This window comes from Sander lucioperca, chromosome 8 (genome assembly GCF_008315115.2).
Source record: "Sander lucioperca isolate FBNREF2018 chromosome 8, SLUC_FBN_1.2, whole genome shotgun sequence".
Taxonomy (NCBI): domain Eukaryota; kingdom Metazoa; phylum Chordata; class Actinopteri; order Perciformes; family Percidae; genus Sander; species Sander lucioperca.
In genome coordinates, this window is record NC_050180.1 from 33,493,636 (window position 1) to 33,515,624 (window position 21,989).

The window sequence follows — 21,989 nt, forward strand, 5'->3', positions numbered from 1 at the left end:
TTTAGACTACAAATTGTCAGAGAATGGACATCAGAAGCTGGAACCGGCCAGTGTTTGGAATTTGTGCTTGATAAATAACTTCCAACAATTAATTGATAACTGATTAACTTTAGGGACTGGCGCAGATACTGACCATATAGTGAATCAGGTACCTGCTATGAATTGATCCATCACATTAAATACAGTTTCTCAGCCAATGTCATGAAAATACATTGTTTCCACTACCAGTTAAATCCATTCAGTCACAGCAGGCCGCCGACTCCACAAGAGTCCATGGTCTCATGTTTCCTTACATATATTATAAATAATACAATATATAAATAATATATACAGGTAATGTAATATAAGGTATGTAATATAAATTTTAGATTCAGGAAAGAGAAAATCTGTTACAATCAGTTTGGTTCTCAGGATCAGCAGGAGGCAAAAAGTTTGATCAGTGCATTTCTACTTCCAGTTTTGAAAGGAGCAGTGCTAACAATGAAATGCACGAGCTCATGAGCATTTATCGAAAGTATATTAGCATTCCATCAGGCGATCGAAGACCCTGCTGGAGCTTGGAAAATTCACTGTGCGGCCTCTTTTTCCACTTTATGATGCTGCTATTGTTCTGCACCTGAAGCCAACTGGGATTAGATGTGCACATTTTCCATTATTCTCTACTTAAGGTGTTGCGTTTAAGGGCCCTGACACACCAACCAGACGGCCCGACCGTCGGCAGAAAAGCCAGTCAGACTGATCAGTCGGGTCCCGAGGTCCAAAAAATGCCTCAGAACACACTGAGGCGACGCCGACTTGAGCGTACGCTCTGCGCGTGCGCGAAACGTAATACGTCTCCATAGCAGCAGGCGGCGCTGCTCTGTATTGTTTCCATTAACAGTCTGATTATTTCCCAGAAAATGAAAACCGGCAGCTGATTGGACGAACGCGTCACGTGGTTCTTTTTTCTCCGGAAATTCACAGCCAGACTGTCATGGCAGCTCGTTCAGAATACGATCTCATATTGTACTAAAATAGTTCACCGAAACGTGTTTCTGAAAACATTTTAAGTGAGAAATAGGCTGTGCAGTTGCTGAATTTGTCTTCATTTCAGATTGACAAAGGTCAGTTTAAAAGATTTTCGTCAGATTTTGAGCGGCTCATCCGCTCCCCATTTCCGGGTGAGTCCCGACTGCCCTGTCCCCGACTGAACATGTCGGGTCGGCCCAAATGAATGCCGACGGCTCCTCGGACGGCCGACGGCACGTGACACACCGAACAGAGTCGAGTCACAGACCTCGCCAGACGGCCCGACGCCCGATTATCGGGCTGGTGTGTCTTCTCTCTAAGCCACAGCAAGTTGTTAGAGCTCAGTGGTCATTAGTCAAAGATGTGAGCTGTGAGTGCATATGTGCGAGTCCTGCTTGATGGTGGCATGGTTTGAAATCATGTCTTTTCTGCTGTAAGCTTGGAACTTAAGGGCCAGAGACATCTCCAAGAGTAGACCAGAGGGACTGTTGGCGGTAACACAGTCTGATGTTCTCTGCGGGGTTTCGGAGGCGCTGACGAGGAAACACCTACAAAACAAAGGACCTTGGAAAAGCAACGTTTCAGGTTCCACAGTCAGTCGACTGAGAACTGTAAAACAACGGAGCAGCTACACAAAGCAGCTAATAGTCTTCAACGTCAAATGTGTACCTGTTCTGGCAGAGACGACTGGCTTTTTAAAGTAATCTCACTCATACACACACACAACCACAATTTGATGAGAAATATCACACCATTCAAAAACACATAGCTGGTCACAGCTAAGACCCGTAAGGGATTTATAGTTCGACATATTCGAAATTCCCCCTCCTCCCACACAGTCTCCCGTCATACACACACTCTGTCCCGCTCTCCCCACCCCCACAGCCTCTCCTTTCCACCCCCTCCGACTCCTCTGACAAGCAGAAAGGCCACGATGAATTCTTGACATCCATGCGAGTTAATTACAATGACTGCTGGAGATGTGTAATTATCCGCACCTCTGCAAATGGAAGGCCTGTGTTTTAGCCAGTCACGAAAAAAAAGCCGGCCTTAGACCACTTCTAGACACGATGGGAGAGTTAATCCACAGAACATGAGCATTTCCATTCTACTGTTTGATTTGTGTTTGAGCATATGTAAGGAGTGTGTGGGAAACATGGGCGCGGGGGGGATGAAAGCATGCGCACTGTACACGTCTGCAAGCGTTTATTCCGAATAATGCAAACTACATTCATATTAAGTGTTTAAGACCTGAAGTATGGGTAGACTCAGTCATATGGCACATAACAGCAGAGAGATGAGTGTATGGCTGCAAATAACCAATATTTTTGTTGTCGATTAATCCAGCAATTATTTTCTCAATTAATCGATTGGTTGTTGGTAGGGCTGCACAGTCAAACGCAATTGTATCGAAAAAGCAATATGGACTAGTGAATTATCCAAATCCCACGGGGGGGTGTTCCAATGTTTTGGAATTTCTCCCATCTAGCGTTGAGATCATATATCGCAATCAGCTCTCTCGCGCCACGCAGTTCAAAGTACGTATTACAGCTACGGTAGCCTTCACGCTTCAAAAAGCTGGTCTCTTGCTCTTTTCAATATCCTTTTTCTTTTTCTGGGCGAAGAAGAAGAAGACTCTTGTTCTTGAAATTTGGATTTTGAATACGTGTGGTCCTCCATGTTTCCTTCTTCAAACTTGCCGGGGGCCGGGAAGCTATGATACCCATTAGCAGCATTAGCAGCACCTGTAAGTTTATCGCGTGACAGCGAAAACGCGAAAAGGCGGAGCAGTATGTCCTGTATGTCCCTTACCGGCTAACGTATTTCAAGATGGAGCATGAATATGGAGCGTCTACCCCAGGTCATGCGAATGCAAATGTAAAATGTCAAGCAAATAGGAATACTTGGAATTGATGGTGTGATAATGAACAACTAAACACGTTACACACTGGACTTTTAATGCCAAAATATGCATCAACCCCTTTTGAATTAAGTATTTTGCTGCTACATAGACGTCCAGGCCTACAAATCTTGTCCTACAGACTAAAGAAAACATCATAATAACACAATAATCAATCATATCGCAATCGCAATACCAGTCAAAATAATCGTAATTAGATATTTTCCTCATATCGTGCAGCCCTTGTTTGTTTTATAAAAATGCCCGAAAATGGTGAAAAATGTCGAACAGTGATCCCAAAAGCCCCAGATGACGTATTCAGATGTCTTGTTTTGTCCACAACTCAAAGATATTCAGTTTACTGTCACAGAGGAGTGAAAAAAACAAACAGAAAATATTCTCATTTAAGAAGCTGGAATCAGAGAATTAGACGACTAATCGATTCATCTTTGCAGCTCTAGATGAGTGTAAAGATAAAAAGACAATACAGAACAGAGGAGCTATTTGTTCCTCTCGTCCCCACAGCAGATCCTTAAGAGACAACCCTAACAATTCACTAAGAACTTTCACCGTCACAGCATTTTAATGTCATGTCGTCCAAAGCAGGAGCCACTATTGCCACTGTGTTTAGTGAGTGTAGTTAGGAGAGCAGAGGACTTGGAAAACCCTCGAGTGAGATCGGGGGAATCTGCCTTTTTAGTGCCTTGCTTGCTGCTGCATGGACGAATGGTCTTTTCTATCATGCTGTCGCACATAACTGGTTTTGGGGAGACACTGGCTCGCCCCCGCTCGCAGACTCACACAAGCCGTCGCCCTGAATAATCAACGCAGAAGGAGAGACAAACGGCCCAAACGCGATATAAGCATCTCTCACCCGCCCACCCACCCAGCATGGGCCCAACCACACGGGCTGCTCATCGCATCTGTTCACAAGACACCTTCACCAAAGAAAAACAAGAAGAAAAAAAAAGGGTCTGTATATCCTACCTCTCTTTCTACAGCATCATTTCAACTGCTATTGATAGGAGACAGTGTTATGATAGAGATCAGGATGAAACAGACACATGTGGGGAGTTGGGTACAAAAAATTTGAGTTTGAAACTGCAACCTTTCTGGTGAGACTGGTCGACTGAAAGAGACACACAGAGTGAAGCCTCTGTATGGACACTATGGCCACAGTGGTGCACAAAGGCACTGAAGACAGTCTCGGTCATAAAACTACAAGAGTGAGCCAAATCAGCTGGCAAAATCTCTTAACACCTTCCATTGCATGCACCATTAGGAAACATGTTGGTAGTCATCAACACTGCCATCACTGGACTAAACAGAAGATCAGAATACTGTTTATGATTACTGCTTGTGCAGACAGGTGCACATTATCTTGTAAGAAAATGTGACCTTCTTACAGAGGATGCCACTTTAAACTAGTGCTTTGATTTATTAGGCAGAGTGAAACTCTTTTAAAAACTTTTAAAGTTGCATCTTAGAGAGAAAAATCCTGTTGCACTCCTAAATGCAGGCTATATATACTAGGTTTAGTATGCATGTGGCATAGCATGCAGTTGAGTTTTTTCCTCTCGTGCATGTTTTGAGAAAACCAAAAAAAAAGGGATCATAAAGCTCTCGTTTGGTACTCACGGGTGCCATCAAAGCGGGTCGCGATGGTGTCCAGGAAGGTGTTTTGTGGGGCGAGCAGCCCTCTCATCACCGGCATCCTGCTCCGGGTCGACTGGGTCCTCCTTCCTCGGCGCCCCGGGGCAGCGCTTGACTCCTGCGAAGACCCGAAACTCGGCAGGAAGCGAGATGTGCCCGGTGCGCATCCCAGCCCCTGGAGAAGCGCACCGATCCGAGATACGCGCGGTGACTCCACCTTGGCACCGCGGGGGTTGTGACCATAATCAACTAAGCAGAGAGCGAGCAATGGCTGTGGGATGCACCTGTGCACCTTCCAACGGGGGGAAACAAATGTTAAAACGCCAGTGTGTGTGTGTGTGTGTGTGTGTGTGTGTGTGTGTGTGTGTGTGTGTGTGTGTGTGTGTGTGTGTGTGTGTGTGTGTTCGCAAAAAAAAACAAGTGCGCTGGAGAGAGATGAGGACGGATGGAGATACTGCAAGTTTTGATGCCGACAGCGCGTGGAGTGAATCTTATCGCTGCAAGCTCCTCCTCAACTCTCTCTCTCTCCTTCTCTCTCTCTCTCTCTCTCTCTCTCTCTCTCTCTCTCTCTCTCTCTCTCTCTCGTTGCCACAACTGAGAGCAGATGCAGAGTCACATGACGCCCTGCCTGTGGTGCTGTTTCCAAGTGCACGTGGAGACGAAGAGATGTGGCCTTTCCCCTGATGCGCCCCAAAAGAAAAGTAGACCCAATTCACGTTGTGTAGGCTACGGATCCAAAGAGTCGTCATCTGCTGTTTGCGCGAAGCAAGACTATTGAAAAAAACAGAAACTTTACTGCGTAAACCTTGTATTGCCATTGCAGAGAGACCCATACAACGAAATTGTGAGTGCCACAACTGAAGGTGCATTAAAGATGGGACGGGACAGGAAAAAGGTTGCACATGATGTATGGCCCATTCAATCCGTTGGTTGTGGTTTTTAATGCCCAAAGGGAAGCAGGCTGAGCAGGTGATGTCCAGGGTGCAGGTGGTCATGGGTTACAGTGTGCATTCAGTGCCCGAAGTTAAAAATGAATATGGAATTGACCAGGCCTATATACGAATATGTAATTGAGATTTTCTAAGAGGACCATTACATATAGGAAGCCGCTCCGCTCCGCTCCTCTCCTCTCCTCTCCTCTCCTCGCCTCTCCTCTCCTCTCCTCTCCTCTCCTCTCCTCTCCTCAGGACCACATGGCCTTGTGCAGTTCTCATTGCACAGTGGCATTCTGCCCTCTTCTGGTTACGCATCGCAATTTAAACGCACCGTGTCTCCAATTCCATATGGAGAAGAAATATGAGCCATTATAACCTGAAACGTTATATATAAATCAGTGGTATGAAGTGGTGTAGTCTACGTGATACGCAGGCACACGCAGTATACCCACTAAGAAAGCTCCAGGATTTCCATATACACTCTTAAAAATGCGCAATGACACGTTGGGGGAGGACACCCAGACCCCCCACTATGATATCCCCCACCCCCAAAAGGCAGATTCTGGCCCATATATATAGGCCAATATATTTATATACAGTATACCCACTACAATACAATAGACTAAACTAGTGATATGAATAGTATCTTAAAGTACAAGTTTTAGCTCGTCACGCCACCACATTAAAAACAAATACATTTTGTTTTTTAATCAGGACTGTGTTAAAAAAAAGTCACCCGCTTCGAAGTGATAGTGATTGTGATAGACAGTGGTGTAGTCTAATGTATTGTAGTGGGTATACTATATGGCCAGAATCTGCCTTTTGGAGGGGGGGGGGGTATCATAGTGGGGGGTCTGGGTGTCCTCCACCAGGGATGTTTTGAGCATCAACGACTTAATTTCCTGTATTCGGATAAACTTTTATGCACCAATTTATGGTGGAAATACCTCTATGTGAAGAAGAAAAACACAGATGACAATTCAGAATATATAAAAAATATAATGGAAAGTATGTTGTTGCGTGTCATTTGGCATTTTTACATCCTGGAGCTTTCTTAGTGGGTATACTGCGTATACCTGCGTATCACGTAGACTACACCACTGGAAAGAGAGAAGGAGGATGACGTGGAGCAAATGGTCGGACTTTTGTAACGTGTTACTTCCAACACTGGCTGCAACCATGATTTAGGTGCCACCCCAATCCAAGGAAAACTACGATGCAAGAAAACATAAGGACTCCGGGAAATAGATAAAAAAAAGATAAGTTGCACGCAGATGGAAAGAGAAAGGAGATAAATGTGTCAAAGGAAGTCCCCCGGCAATCTAGACCTATAGCAGCATAACTATGAGCTGGTCCAAGGCAAACCTGAGCCAGCCCTACAACGGTTGGTAGATGAATCGGACGACTATGAAGAGAAGCAGAGAAGAGGAGGGGTGCCGTGTCTTCAGTTATACACCCTCCCCCGCCGGTCTAGGCGAACGCTGCAACTCCTCACTCCCTAACTATAAGCTTTATCAAAGAGGAGTTTTAAGTTTACTCTTAAATGTGGAAATGGGGTCTCCCTCCCAAACCCAAACTGGGAGCTCTAAATGTCCATATGACAACGTTGACCATTCCATTTGTATTTATATGATGTATGTGTGTATTTGCATAGAGCGGGGAAGTGAGATCGGATCACAATTGGTCACTCAGGACCAGGGGGGTCAGACTGGGGGGAAAAGGGGACTGAGTACCCTGGGCCCTCATGTGAGGAGGGCCCAAAAAGATGCTAGAATGAATAGCTGTGGATGCAGGCAGGGACCCATTGAAAATGCCTTTCTACAGGGCCCAGAATTTTGTGCTACGCCCCTGCTCAGGATGCATTTGGAGACAAATTCTAATGCCAGGTGGGAACATACGTTCCTATCCACTTGGGATCTAATCACTTAGATCCAATTTTTTTTAAATTTTAAAACCAGGTTGGAATGGAGCCAGTAATGTGTTTCTAGCCTAGGTTGTACAGAATCCTGCCCCCTTTTCTGTAGGCCTCCTCTATGGCCTGACATGGCTGCCTGAATTTTGCTGGGAACCAGGATAATTATTAAAATGAACCCCTTATATCTTACTACTTCCTCCATTACTGCTGCTGACAAGTATGGCTGCTGGATCAGTGTGCTTCACTTGAGTTTGTTGGTGGCCGTCGACTGTCATAATCCCACCAGCCATTTTGAAAATTGACAAAACGTCCGTATTACCAACCTCTGGTAAACTACATCGGCGCTGCTGTTGCCTTGGAAACGACAACATCCGGTCTCAGATTATGAATAAAACAGGCCTTTTTTCGTTTCTGTTTTCTAGTGATTTTATTTTTTGTTATGTGAACTAGAAAATGAAAAACAAAGCAAATTTTAAATTTCGTTCATCCCCTATTGACCATCAAAAGGAAAAAATGGCTTGTATTTCAATCCTAAATTTTGTATTTTGAAACGAAAATCAAACAACCACTCGGTTTTTTTTGAATACCCATTTATGAAAGGAAAATCTAATGACCAAAAGACTCCATACTGGTGGGGGGTAGGGTGTCTACCAGCAAATCTTTGCCCTGGGGCCCCCAACAGGTTGATTTGGCCATTCCCTTAGAGAGGTCTTTAATCAGTAGGTAGGCTACACTCTAGCTACTCAAAAATCACTAAAAGCAGACAAAACATTCACCAAAGTAGCCTAATGAGAATTGATGGAAGTAAATAAAACTAATTCGGATTCTGATGAAGTTCTATGTTAACTTTATCTAATCCAAACTTGTTTTATCTTTTTTTTTTTATCTTAATTAGACATATTTTAGACAATATAATATATATTTTACAGTATTATATAAATAAAAAAATAAATTAAATACATCATTAAATAAAGTGTCGTATATATAAGAGTGGTAAAGGGATTACATAACATTATGTTTAACTCAGAAGATATGATGAGGAAGAGCAGAGCATATCTCGGACCAATCAGGGTGCCACGTTTGCAAACCTCGCCCAGACAAATCACGCCCCCATTATCGTGTGGGCTTATCTGATTGGCGGTTAGCTTTTCCTCTCTTCTCTGATTGGACAGTGAGTGAGCTGTCAGTGAGGTCGAGACGTTGAACCTGCCGCTCGGAGGAGGAGGAGGAGGAGGAGGCTCCTCCGTCAGCCTGAACCGCTTGGAGCTCAGTCAGCCTGTAGTACGGACGTCATTCCGTCTCCACATCTCGTCGCTGACTCTGTTGTGGACCTTTAAACTAAACAAGGTAACGTTTGTAACATATTAATAAATGGTGCTTACTGCAGAACAAAGTAATGGCGACGTAACGTCACAGGGAAGTGATGTGCTCGAATGTATTGTCCCGATAACGCTGGTTAACCACAGCCAGGCTGAAAACCCTTTAAGCTATCGTTAAGAGGACTTATTTTTCGTGTTCGAGTAAATAGTGTTCAACCCATTTACTGTATTGTATTGTGACTGTATTCAACCTAATGTCGTGTGGGGGTTCTCTGTTGAAATTAAGTCGTTTCTATGACAACCCGACTCAGTAAGGCCCAGTCATGACAAACTCCTTTCTGTCCTCCTGTTTTTCCTGTCTTTTTTTTGGGCATATTTATCAAAACTGTAACCTACGTTATACGCCATGTTAAAGGGATATTTTTGCCGATATTAAACCAACTTTGTGTCATAATAATGTTGGTAGTAGTATGTGTAAATTAATTATGGTAAACTTACCTCCACCTAACTAGATCTCCCTTCTCACAGACCAGAAGGGAGAAAAACTCCAAATGACGCAAAACGCGTCATTTGGAGGTTAGCTGTTTTTTTGTTTTGTTTTTTTTTTTATCAAAATCGCAATATGGACTAGTGCAATATCCATATTGCAAGGGGGTAAAATATGTGTCAAACCATTCTGAATTAAGTATTGTGGTGCTGCAGAGACGTCCCGGCCTACAAATCCTACAGACTAAAGAGAAAATATTTCTTTGGTACAGATCCTTGCAAAAATGACACTATAATCATTTACATTTTTTTTTTATTTTAATATTCTTCAATCAAAATGAGAATAATGATACAAAATTGATCATTCCCTCCAATATCGTCAGTCATATCGCAATTGCAAAGAAACATTTCTGTAACCCTTGTGTAACAGACAATAAAGTATTATCTTATTGCAATATCAGTCAAAATAAATAATAATCGCAATTAAGATATTTTCCTCATATGGTGCAGCCCTACTGCTGGCCCTATGGCTGTTGCTCAAACTACAGATTATACCTCCGCATACAGACAGACAGAGTAAAGAAGCGAATCAAGAGAGAGAGCCGTCCCCCTCTCTCTCAAACTTAAACCGAATTGTAGTATGCTGTCCGGCTGAAATTCGACAGTTTGTAAACAGGAAGTGTGTGCCGTGCTGTTTCCTGTATTGCGAAAACGGAAGCTGATCAAATATAAACCAGTTTGAGTCTGTTAGTGTATTGCCTATTTCTCCCCTAAAATGTTTTCAGGAACATATTTTAGCTTACCACTTAACTGTGAAACGAGATTGTTTGTTACCAGCCAGCCGCCATATTGATTCTGTGACGTGCTCACATTACCTCGCCCACCAGCCGGAGCGTCTATTGGTCTGGTGTGGCATGGTGCATTTTGGTAGTTTTAGGTTTTCTATCTTTTGAGCGAAAGGGAATATTACAGTGCCTTTTTCCTGTGTTTTCTCTGGCCATGTAGCACCAATTTAATAAAATGTTTGCGCCATTCTACTGCATAGACGGCCCAGTTTTATGAAAAGACCCTCTTTCCAGCAGTGAAATACTTCAACGGTTTGCATTCCTTATCTGGCCTCCTGACAGACTGCCTGCTAATGGCTATGTCATCAGTCTCCTCCCCATCATGCCATGATCAGCCTGTCTACTTATGTAATGTTAACCCCCCACCCTCCCCTTCCAAAAAAAGGACATAAATCTGCAAGTTGTGAAACTTTTGAACTCAACAGCCATGTCATTTATCTTTTATAGAAGGATAAACATTTTGAGTCAGTTATAAAAAGCTGAAAACACAGTGGAACCTCAATTAAGTTAGTTTGTTAACCATATGCTGCAAGCCTTTGTTGTATGGCACACAGATTTAAGAGGATTATGGAGCAAATAAATGCTGAGTCACCGCTCCGGCTACTGCTAGTTTGTGTGCTGAATGAGTTTATTCATTAAGCAGTCTGCAGTGTTGTGTAGAAAGGACCTTTCTCAAGTGTGGTATTACAGACACACATTTGAATGCCTAATTGAGAGAAGGACTACAACTACAGACATTTTATAAAATGATTGAGGAATCTGTTACTTAGTTTTTGTTTAATAGGTTAACAATTTACTATATCAAAAAGAGTAAAAACGGTGCCAGTATGTATCTTCAAACATTTTTATTTTGGCATTCCAAGAGTAAAAGAAACAACACATCTTAAAGGACAAATCCGGCGCAAAATGAACCTAGGGGTTAATAACACATGTACCGAGTCGACCGTTCTCTGGGATATGTTTTCATGCTAATCGAATGTGAGCGGTTTTAGCCCAAACCGCTAATTAGCTTATAACGCTAGTCGTCGGGGAAGAGGGTAAAGTAAAAAGAAATTGCTATTTCTACACCACTAACAAGGCTCAAAATAGCACCACACTTCAACAGTAGCATAATGAGGGTCCCTACATGAGAACTTTGTAAGTGTACAGACAGTTTATTAAAAAGATAGTTTAGAAAGACTGTACCGTTCACATATACAGGCGGGCGCCATATTGGGAAAACAGTCACAACCAGTCGAATGACGAACGCCGTGCTTGAGCTACAGTATGTTACTGGTTACTGGTTGCACGGCGTTCGGCGCCCGCCTGTATACGTGAACGCTACTGTCTTTATAAACTATCTTTTTAATAAACTGTCTGTACACTTACAAAGTTCTCATGTAGGGACCCTCATTATGCTACTGTTGAAGTGTGGTGCTATTTTGAGCCTTGTTAGTGGTATAGAAATAGCAATTTCTTTTTACTTTACCAGCGTCCCGACGACTAGCCTTATAAGCTAATTAGCGGTTTGCGCCAAAACTGGACACATTCGATTATAATGAAAACATATCCCAGAGAACGGTCGACTCGGTACACATGTTATTAACCCCTAGGTTCATTTTTGCGCCGGATTTGCCCTTTAATAACAGCACATTTATGTTGTTTTAGCTAAATGAAATACCACTATCACTGCCCCAATCTCTGACATGTTCTCTTCTTTGCTTTATTTCTGTACCATTCTCTTAAATGTCTGTGTTTTTGTCCCCCCGTGTCCACCAACAGGCTTAAAGATGTCTCAGAAGATCAAGGCAGGCTCTGTGGTGGAGATGCAGGGAGATGAGATGACCCGAGTCATCTGGGAGCTCATTAAGGAGAAACTTATCTTTCCTTACCTGGAGCTCGACCTACACAGGTACAGTGCGGTGATGTTGGAATAGCAATTTCTCAATAAGTAGGACTAGATCAGGCCACTCGAAAAACAAACTACAACCCATTGGCGTGAAGACATCTTCAGGATATATCTAACGTTACCCCTTCAATACACTGAAGGTAAATAGATTGCTATTGCAGACATAAAGAGGGTAAATGCTAGTTTTCAGATGTAAGGCTTGTTTAGGTTTTTCGGGTGTGTCTGAGGAATGCATCAACTTGTTTGAACAAGTGTTACAGGCAGGGTTCAAAATGAACATTTGTCAGACAGCCAAATGGCTAGTCTGATATATGTTCAGACTAGCCAATTTTACTAGCCACTCAATAGATTACCATTGTTCTTTTTTTTGGCTGGTGAATGAAACAAATCTACCAGCCACTTAACATATTTAACCAGCATCTGGCTGGTAGACGGTGCTAATTTTGAACCCTGGTTACAGGTTAAACAGACACACATTACAATCAAACGCATAACCGGGACAACATTCTTGTTAAACCTGAAGCCGTTTGTTTAAAAGCTTCTCGCTCTTTCCTCAGTGGTATGTATCCAGTTAGTCGTCACTTGTTGAGCGTCCTATTGTTGTGGCTTGGTATGGCGTTCAGGGGTAGAGTACGAAGAAAGTGGGTAAAAGGTCATGGATGCTTGGGTTAACAAGGAAGCCCATGGGCTAATGCTCGATTGGAATGATAAGCACATTTAGCTTAGTCTAGTTTTTAGATGAAGTACACATCGTCCTCTCAATAGTTTGAGGTTCCTCCGGAACAAGTGGAGCAACCTTTCCAGTTCTCTTGGCAGAGGGCCAGTCGTCATTGCACAATTGATTCCTTGTTTCCTTTGTCTCTGTGTCGCTGCCTGGTTTTTGCAGATCTCCTTCTCATTTAGGCGAGTAACAGGCATGGTAAGAAGAACAGAGTGAGCACAGTACTTTTGAAGGAAGTGAGGTAGGAGGTTAATGGGTATTTTTGATGCCAACACTGTGTCAGCTCTTGCAAGAAATATAATTAGCCAAGATGTGGCGTGAATAAAGCCCGTAGAAGCAATTTGAGTTATTCCTCAAGCAGGAAGCGAGCTCATACTCTTTAACTACTCATTAATGTTGTTCATGTCCTTTTTGATACAATGATTATGTTTCACATCACAGTCATCGTGCTGTAACATTCACAGACTGGATTCTAGCCAACTTAACATTCAAACATTCACTTTTAGTGCTTTGTGCACAACCGTGGCTTATGTGCAACTGAGGCGTTCATAATCTCTGTCCTTCTTTAAACAGAGTGCTGTTGTTTATGGTGTCCCATGCCTCTGCTGTTGAGATTATAAATGGTCTCCATGTCTGGTCCATTTCTTCTTACTACATCTCTGCATACCTACTGACTGAAATATGTCTGTAGCATTTAATATCAAAAAAGTGTCAACTAATAGGCGCTGCTATTAACATTTGCCATATTCTTAGGCTTGTTAAATTCACCCTTTTGATCAGATTTCCAGATCTAAATCAGGAATCTTTGTTTAGCCTTTGTTATTTGTAATTTAGGGATTGTAATGACACAGGTATAGTCAACACATTTCCAGGACATTATGGATGCTTTATCTCCGGTACTTTTTAATATAAAGTCTATTCTCTTTGTCTCTTCCTGCAAAGCTATGACCTCGGTATGGAGAACCGAGATGCAACAGACGACCGGGTGACGGTTGAGGCGGCAGAGGCAGTCCGGCGTTACAACGTGGGCATCAAGTGCGCCACCATCACGCCAGATGAGAATCGCGTGGAGGAGTTCAAGCTTAAGCAGATGTGGCGTTCGCCTAACGGCACCATCCGTAACATCCTGGGAGGCACGGTGTTCAGGGAGGCCATCATCTGCAAGAACATCCCCCGCCTGGTGCCTGGCTGGATCAAGCCCATCATCATTGGCAGACACGCCCACGGAGATCAGGTACGGAGTATTCCCACTCACTTGTTTCTGCATACTAGGAAAACTATGGTAAATGTACGGTACGTTGGCGTGAGATCAAACTTCCAAGCATGGCTTAGAGTTTAAATACTCTTCAAAGTTCAAATACTCTTCAAAGTGTCAGCTTGTTGTGTCAGCCTGCAGGACTACAGCTAAAAAGGAGCAACTGTAACTGTGTAGCAATCATTTCATTGTCGTTATCTTTGTGCAGAGAAACTTATTCCAACTCCCTTTTCATCTGACAAAACCACTACTGTTACTAAAGCATAATTTCCCTCTGTGACAAGCGGACTACTGTCAACTCATGTACGAGCTCAGTGAGTAACAGTTAGAGAGACTTGGGCAATAATTATACTTCATCAGCTGTCCTTTGGACCCTAATGTACTACCTCTGCAGCCTGGACAAGTTGCAGCAATGTCACAGAACTAACTCCTAAGTTGGCTCATGGCGCTGTGCCAAAGTCAGCAGTTCTTCCCTCAGTGTAGAAATGCAGGTGAAGTGTCAGACGGCTGCTAATTACATAATATCCCATGGATGTCAGAGGTATACATAGTACACACTCTGCTGCCTAGTCCTGCCGAGGTATTACGACGGTCTTGGTCATTGCAATTTGAACTTTGATCTCACACAATTTTATAGGACAGTGTTCATGCCTTTTAAAAACTGTTTAAAAAAAAAAAAAAAAAAACTAATGGCCATGTAGTTAATTGGGGTCAAACAGCAATGTTGCAGTAGTATTAACCTTCTTGTTTTTCCCCTTTCTTAATGTGCCTCCCACAGTACAAAGCCACAGACTTTGTGGTGCCTGGGCCTGGGAAAGTGGAGATGACCTACACACCTACAAATGGAGAGCCAGTTAAATATGTCATCCATGAGTTTGAGGGTAAGAATACAGCCAGCCCGACACGCGATCACGCTACCAGCACCTCACTACATGTGAAATATCTGATAATTAAAGCGAGTGGGGAAAGTGGGTCAGGCAAGATACCCAACAATCATGACAGTGTACTTTTGGTATCGCAGATGCACGCATTTCGGGTGTGCAGATCAGATACACATCAGTCTAAAATTAAACGTATCCTAGAGCAAAGATTTCAAATATCATAATGTGGATGTGTAATAGAGTGTCGGTCAATATAACTAAGCTGGACTAGCAGCAGAGAAAAAACTTTTACCACCACATTTTCCATTGTGTTCACATTGAAAATATAAGATATGGCTTATCTGTTTGTTTCAATTCTGTTACTGTTCACCTGTTGTATCACTCAAAACCAAACACGGAGCTAACTGTGCTAGATTAGAAAAAGTTGAGTAATGACGACTAGCGACAGGGATTTCTTTCCAAAGTGTTTCTCAGCGTTAGTCTAAGTTTATTTAGTCATACTGAAATAATGATCACGCCCACACAAATACAAGGTTGGCACAGCGTGTGTGAGTGTACTATACTTTATGTATATATTTGTGTCTGTCCAGGCACAGGTGGTGTTGCCATGGGGATGTACAATACAGATAAGTCCATCAGGGACTTTGCCCACAGCTCCTTCCAGATGGCTTTGACCAAAGGCTGCGCTCTTTACCTCAGCACCAAGAACACCATCCTGAAGAAGTACGACGGTCGCTTCAAAGACATCTTCCAGGAGATCTACGAGAAGTAAGGACTTTAAAGATCTCTCACACGCACACTCCGTCTCTCGCTCTTTCACAAGTAGGGTTGGGTTGTAAAACGATACTTTTAAAACAGTGCCGGTGCCTGAACGATACTTTTAATAAAAAAAAAAAAAAAGGTTACACTTTACGTTTAGGTATCTAGATAAGAGTGACATGACACTGTAATGAACGTGTCATAACCATTATAAACAAGTCATAAACGTTTATGACATAACACTTCTTTTAGTAAGTGTCATTCGGTTTTTGTCATGACAAGTTAGGGTTATGGTTATGGTTATGGTTAGGGTTCATGTGTCATGGGGGGTACATCAGTGTTAGTACACACTACACTAAATATCAAATTTAAATATATAATTAATAGGCCTACATCTCTGTAGTGCAGACTCTGTACTACATACTACACCAAATATTAAATTTAAATAATAATAAATAAATAACCAGCTTTTCAAAATAACAGTTGCAATGTGCAATTTTAAGCTCATTAAACTATTTTCAAAAAAAGTGCTATAACAGTTTTATTGGCATTGCTCCCATTATCCTCCATGACACGCACTCTTCCACTTTGCCCGACAACTCTTCTCCAAAACAAACAGCTGTGAGATAACAGAGCTCAGCCCATAGCTTCACACACTCCAGCAGATAGTATGCGTGAAATAAAAACAGGACACGTCATTTCACTGTGTGTAACTACGCTAACTAACCGTGTGTTGTGAACCGTGTGTAGTGATTAAAAAAAAACGGACAACAGCTGTGTCTCAAAGACCGGGCAACAGCCGGGACGTTGAGAATCCACGCGCGAGAGGTGATGGATAGTTCCAGTCACTTCGTCATGTATTCACTTCGTTGAAACGAGAAGAAAGCCTCTGATGTGAAGAACAGGACAGAGAAACATATATAAATGTTCTCTGCCCACTGTATGCCAACGCTCCGGTAAGTCCACTCACCCCGTCTCTGCCCGGGCATGCCCCGGCTGCCGCACATTTGTTGACAAACTCCGACGCACACGTGACAGTGAAATGGCGATTGTTCTCACAGACACGCGCGATATCAACTGGCTAGTTATCCTCCAGGCAGCGACGGACCACGTCTCTTTTTCTTTCTCTCATTTCGGCCGTGTGGCGCGCGTGCCCGCTCGCAGTGTTTAGAGCGTCCGCGCTATTGTCCGAGATGCACTTGACGACCTTTTGTGCAGCGGATTTTTTTTTTTCTTTTTTGACGACCTAGTTAAGGCGGTAGGGTTCCCCAGCTTAGGCGGCTGCCCGAGCTGCAAAGTGCTGCGGGAAACCCTGCAGTTTCAAGTGAATGCACCGTCTGTGTTAGTTTTCCGACAATGGCAGCTGCAGACTGTTGGACGTCCCGGTGTTGGAATCCTCTACAGCGAAATACAGTCACACTTTACACCGTTTAGCTGTCAGCATTTTAACCGTGTTTACTCCAGCTGCTAGCTAATGGTAGGCTAACGTTGAAAGTGTAGTGTTAACTAGCATCCCAAGCAGCGAGGCTTCCGCAACATCCGTTTCGGAGCATCAGAGAGCGGCGCAGGCATTTAAGTGGCACCGAAATGAGGTATTGAAATCTGCGTTGCTATTCGGTCCGGTAGATACCGGTCGTTTTGGCACCGGTGCCGTATTAGCACCGAGTCTCGGTACCCAATCCTATTCACAAGTACACACTTTAATACCAGATGTAGATCACAACTTAGAGGCGTGTCCACCTTTGTGTGTGTCCAGAGAATATCGTGCTCAGTTTGAGGCCAAAGGCATCTGGTATGAGCACCGCCTGATAGATGACATGGTGGCCCAGGCCATGAAATCTGAGGGAGGCTTCATTTGGGCCTGCAAGAACTACGATGGAGACGTACAATCTGACTCTGTGGCACAAGGTTGGTAGAAACGACACGTTTTTTTCATCAGGAGTAAAGAACTATGTTGAAACTTTCCAAATAATGACCCATGCACAACTGCATGTAATAATAAAACAAAATGGAGAATGCTGATTTTTGCCATCTCAGGCTCAAAGATGTTCTGTAGGTAATGTGGTTTTGTGTGACTCTTTCAGGCTACGGCTCCCTGGGTATGATGACCAGTGTGCTTATCTGTCCTGATGGACGCACCGTAGAGTCTGAGGCCGCCCACGGCACAGTGACTCGCCACTACAGACAACACCAGCAGGGAAAAGAGACCTCCACCAATCCCATAGGTAAAAAAAATTATTCATAGACTTAAGCATTTAGCTACAACCAAACATAACCCCCCAAAAAACAAAGATTCCATCAATGTAATCTTTATATATATTAGGGCTGTTGGAACGAATTCCGAAAGTCAAATATAATTCCAATAGTAAAAAAATCAATACAGGGTTCATACGTTTTGAAAAAACCTGGAAAAGTTATGGAATTTGAAAAATGCAAATTCCAGGCCTGGAAAGGTTTTGGAAACATAAAAAGACCCAGAAAGTTTTGGAAAAGTCATGTAATTTTTTTTTTAACACAGCATAATAATATGTGATTAATAAATGTATTTTCACGTCGTCCTAACCTCACCGTTCTATTCGGGGCGCGATATTACGACTCCCACTATGAACCACATACATTGTCATTCATTTTATTGTTAAACCTCTGAGGGTAAACTTTTAACAGATTTTTATTCTTATTGTATAATGTCGACTGACATTTTCAGGAATACGTAGTCATGGAAAATTGCCAAAAAGGCATGGAAAAGTCATGAAAAAGTCATGGAAAAGTATTGGTTAAAATGCTTATGAACCCTGTCAATACTATTTGAATTCTGAAATTACTATTCAAATGTGATTTTTCTTTTTTTTTTTCTTTTTATAAATAGGTTGACTAACGTTAGCTAATCTCAGTCTTCTCGTGCCACGTCTGATGAACAATAAGTTACAAGAGTGAGAAACACAAGGCATTGTGAGCTAACGTTACGTACCGAGTAACGTTAGTACAGGGGGGAGTGACAGGCTGCGGCTGGAAATCAGAAGAAGGATGGGAAATAGTTTTAACATGACTTTATAATCGACATCCACCAAGCCAAAGTGCTTATGTTATCAATAGTTAGCTCGTTCTGGTTTCCTAACTGCGTCACGAGTAATAGGAGCTTAGCTGGGAGCTTCATGGAGATAGCTAAAGTTAATGTTAGCTGCCCTACAGCTGTCAGAGTTAGCTTCAACGTCATATATTACTTTCTTACAGCTGTATTCTCAGTAACGTGACAATCTGCTGGAAACAGGTTGCTTATAAATCACTAAAATAGTAGTGGCAGCACCGTTTGGCTTAGTTATTAATGCCGTTAGTATCGTGGCTAACACTATTGTTACTTAGTTTATGACAAATCGTTTTGGCTGTGCTTTCTAACATGATGTCATTGTGCTAACCGAGCAACGTTAGCCTTTACAACAGAGCCGCTTTAATACACTTGTTAGATAATGTTTCATGACAGAGTTCTCTGTTGATTTGTGTTTGTCGCTGTGTGCGTGGCAGAAATGCAGTGCGCCATGACGTAGGTCCCATTCAAGGCCAGGCTGATGTTGGAAGTCCCTCTAGTGGACAGAACGTGTAACAACAACCACATGCATTGACGCAGTGGCATTGACAATGCATAAGCCTGAGTAGTGTAATACATGTTTATAACAGGCTGCATTTGAGCATTACATATTCTAATATTATTCGAATATTAAAAAAAATAACAAATTAAATTTGAATGTTATTATAGAGGAAGATGACAGCTCTTATATATATATATATATATGCATTGTGTGTAATAACTGTATATGGATTAATGAACTAAATCCTGTCTTTACGCTCTCTGTTTGTGTGCTGCAGCCTCCATCTTTGCATGGTCGCAGGGTCTGCTCCACCGGGCGAAGCTGGACAACAACGCAGCGCTGCGAGTGTTCTCGGAGTCGCTGGAGGCGGTTTGCATCGAGACCATCGAGGCCGGTTTCATGACCAAGGATTTGGCTATCTGTGTCAAAGGCCTGGCAAAGTTAGTCTTCTTTGTTATCTGACACTGAATTTACGTTTCTGCGTCAGGTGCTGTAGATTAGCCTGGTTGACACCAGACCCTTCTCAGTTGTAACTGAGAGCGGGTCTGGGGAAGGTTCATTCACAGCCCATTTCCAAAGGGGGCGTCACCAACGGACGCCGCTCAAATGCCTCTGGGCGCGGTTGGATAGACCTAAAACCAATCAGAGCGATGAAGGAGATGACGCTTCAACGTCGCTGCGCTATCGTCATCGTGTAAAGCCCGCCTCAACGGTTGTGATTGGTGCCTCGATTTGGAAAAATTGGAAATGGGCTTGAATGGGCTCTTGGCCAGACTGACTTGCAGAGCAAATCTCAAATTTGCCGGAAGTTCGTCAGGGGTTTTCCCAGGCTAGCTGTAGTCTACGGCATAGGAATTTAATTTATTGTTCGGTGTAGGATTTCTTACCCACTATTGTACCACCATCTCAAGTCTAGCTGCATGTATCATACAATTAGGGCTGCAACTTACGATTACTTTCACCGCAGATTATTTTCTTGATTAGTTGTTTGGTCTATAAAATGTCAAATGTGTAAATCGGTGTTTTTCCAAAGCCCAAGAACATTCCCTTTACTGTCACAGAGGAGTTCAGAAACTACCAAATATTCACATTTAAGAAGCTGGAATCAGAGTTTTTTCTCAAAACAATTAATCGATTATTCAGAAAAAGTTGGAGATTAATTTAATAGTTGCCAACTACTCGATTAATCTTTGCAGCTCTATATTCAATTTCAGTCAGTTAAATTTGGCATTTGTTGTGTGAAATGGTACACGTGCTGCTTTTCTTCTGACATTAGCAGAGACAATCATAAATTTAGTAGAGATGACATTCAAACCGTCTTCACTTCCCTTGTAACATGATACGGTTTGACTTTTGGTTAACATTAGTTAAGCATCCCAAGCTAACTACCGCTGAGTGCCTCCCAAAGTAATGTCAAAGTATACTCAATCCTTTCTCCTCGTTTTTTCTCTGTTTGCAGTGTGACACGTGCCGACTACTTGAACACCTTTGAGTTCCTGGACAAGCTGGCAGAGAACCTGAAGATTAAGCTCGCTAACCAGCCCAAACTGTGATCTCACCCCCCCCAGCCTCAGCCGTTCAACACAGTCACACACACGTTTAAACACACGCACACAGAGACAACTTTACAGCTACTAGAATTAACACTGTGGGGCAGGGCGTATTCTGCCCAGGACTCCGGGAGATCTACACACTGAAACGAAGGCATTCGGATCAAGCAGGGTGTCTTGTCCAGATGAAGGGGAGTGGAGGCCGTCATCCCTGTTAATCCATCACTAGTAGACAGCCATACTCGTGGGAATAAAAAACAAAACAAAACACTAACTGTCTCCGGTACTGCCACTGGGCTCAGCGACCTTGTTTACCCTAATTGCACTCGGTCCCCTGAAGTGAGTGTGTGTTGTCAGTATTCGTTAGTGATCTGTGCAAAAGACGGGGGAGACAGAATCTGTCTTGGGGGGGCCTCTGGACCCTCAACTGCCTTATTTGTTTTGTGTCAAAGTCATCGGTTGATACTTGCTTTCCCCATTGTCTTGTAATGTTTTAAAAGAAATACCTCGGGCAACAGTTATGTGTTAGAGGCACAACAATAGCACATTCATGTTTTTATTAATGAAACCTCTCAGCTTCGTCGTAGAGCGTCTGTGCATACCTATGACGTTTTACCATCATGCAGCACCAATCATGTCAAATTTAAATGACCGTCATTTCTAGTATTTAAAGCTCTTCTCACACAACTTATAAACTAGTAAAATACATCGCATTTAGATTTTGTTCTTATTTACTTTACCAGTCAGTTGTGTAAGAGGTTTTTTTTTTGTGTGTCTGTCCTGTGTGTGTGCTGCCATAAAATCTCATTGTCCATGTTGGTTTTTAATCAATATCCTACCTGTTAAATCAGAATTATGATAACTCATAATAAATGATTTTTTTGAAGAAATGTTTGTGTGTGTGTGTATTCAATTAATAAATTTTGTTCTATGCCGTGTTGTGAAAAGAAAATATTTTGTTGATTTTTTTTCAACGATTTTTAAAAAAAAAATGTTGTCGATTTTTTTCCCAGGTTTTTTGTCACCTTTTTCCAACGTTTTTGTTGATTTTTTTTTTCTGCGATTTTTTTGTCGATTTTTTTTCCCGCGTTTTTGAAGCTTTTTCCAATATTTTTGTCACTTGTTTTCAACGTTCTTGTTTGAAATGCTATAAAATTAAACACCTAAATTAATAAAAAAAAAATAAAAGTAGTGAACTGATCATTTATTTTACATGTGAAGAGTTATGGTTGTATGGAACCATCCACGTTAGTTTCTTTGACAATTTGGTAGAAAGAAACCCAAATTTCT

General features: G+C 42.5%; 2 protein-coding genes across 2 annotated transcripts in view; one reads left to right on the plus strand and one right to left on the minus strand.

Moving 5' to 3' along the window:
• kcnh3 (potassium voltage-gated channel, subfamily H (eag-related), member 3) overlaps nucleotides 1-5,094 on the minus strand; it is a 183,477-nt gene extending 178,383 nt beyond the window's left edge. The window contains exon 1 of the mRNA XM_031300665.2: nucleotides 4,547-5,094. Coding sequence (XP_031156525.2) covers nucleotides 4,547-4,622 — 76 coding nt within the window. The 5' untranslated portion in view covers nucleotides 4,623-5,094. The remainder of the gene's footprint in view (nucleotides 1-4,546) is intronic.
• A 3,487-nt stretch (nucleotides 5,095-8,581) lies between these two features.
• On the plus strand, nucleotides 8,582-21,236 carry idh1 (isocitrate dehydrogenase (NADP(+)) 1). Its single transcript, XM_031300931.2, has 9 exons — nucleotides 8,582-8,758; nucleotides 11,823-11,952; nucleotides 13,613-13,904; nucleotides 14,704-14,806; nucleotides 15,397-15,574; nucleotides 17,322-17,473; nucleotides 17,650-17,790; nucleotides 19,427-19,589; nucleotides 20,609-21,236. Exons 2-9 carry the CDS (start codon nucleotides 11,831-11,833, stop codon nucleotides 20,700-20,702), a joined length of 1,245 nt encoding a protein of 414 aa, XP_031156791.1. The 5' UTR covers nucleotides 8,582-8,758; nucleotides 11,823-11,830; the 3' UTR covers nucleotides 20,703-21,236.
• The last annotated feature ends 753 nt before the right edge of the window (nucleotides 21,237-21,989 follow it).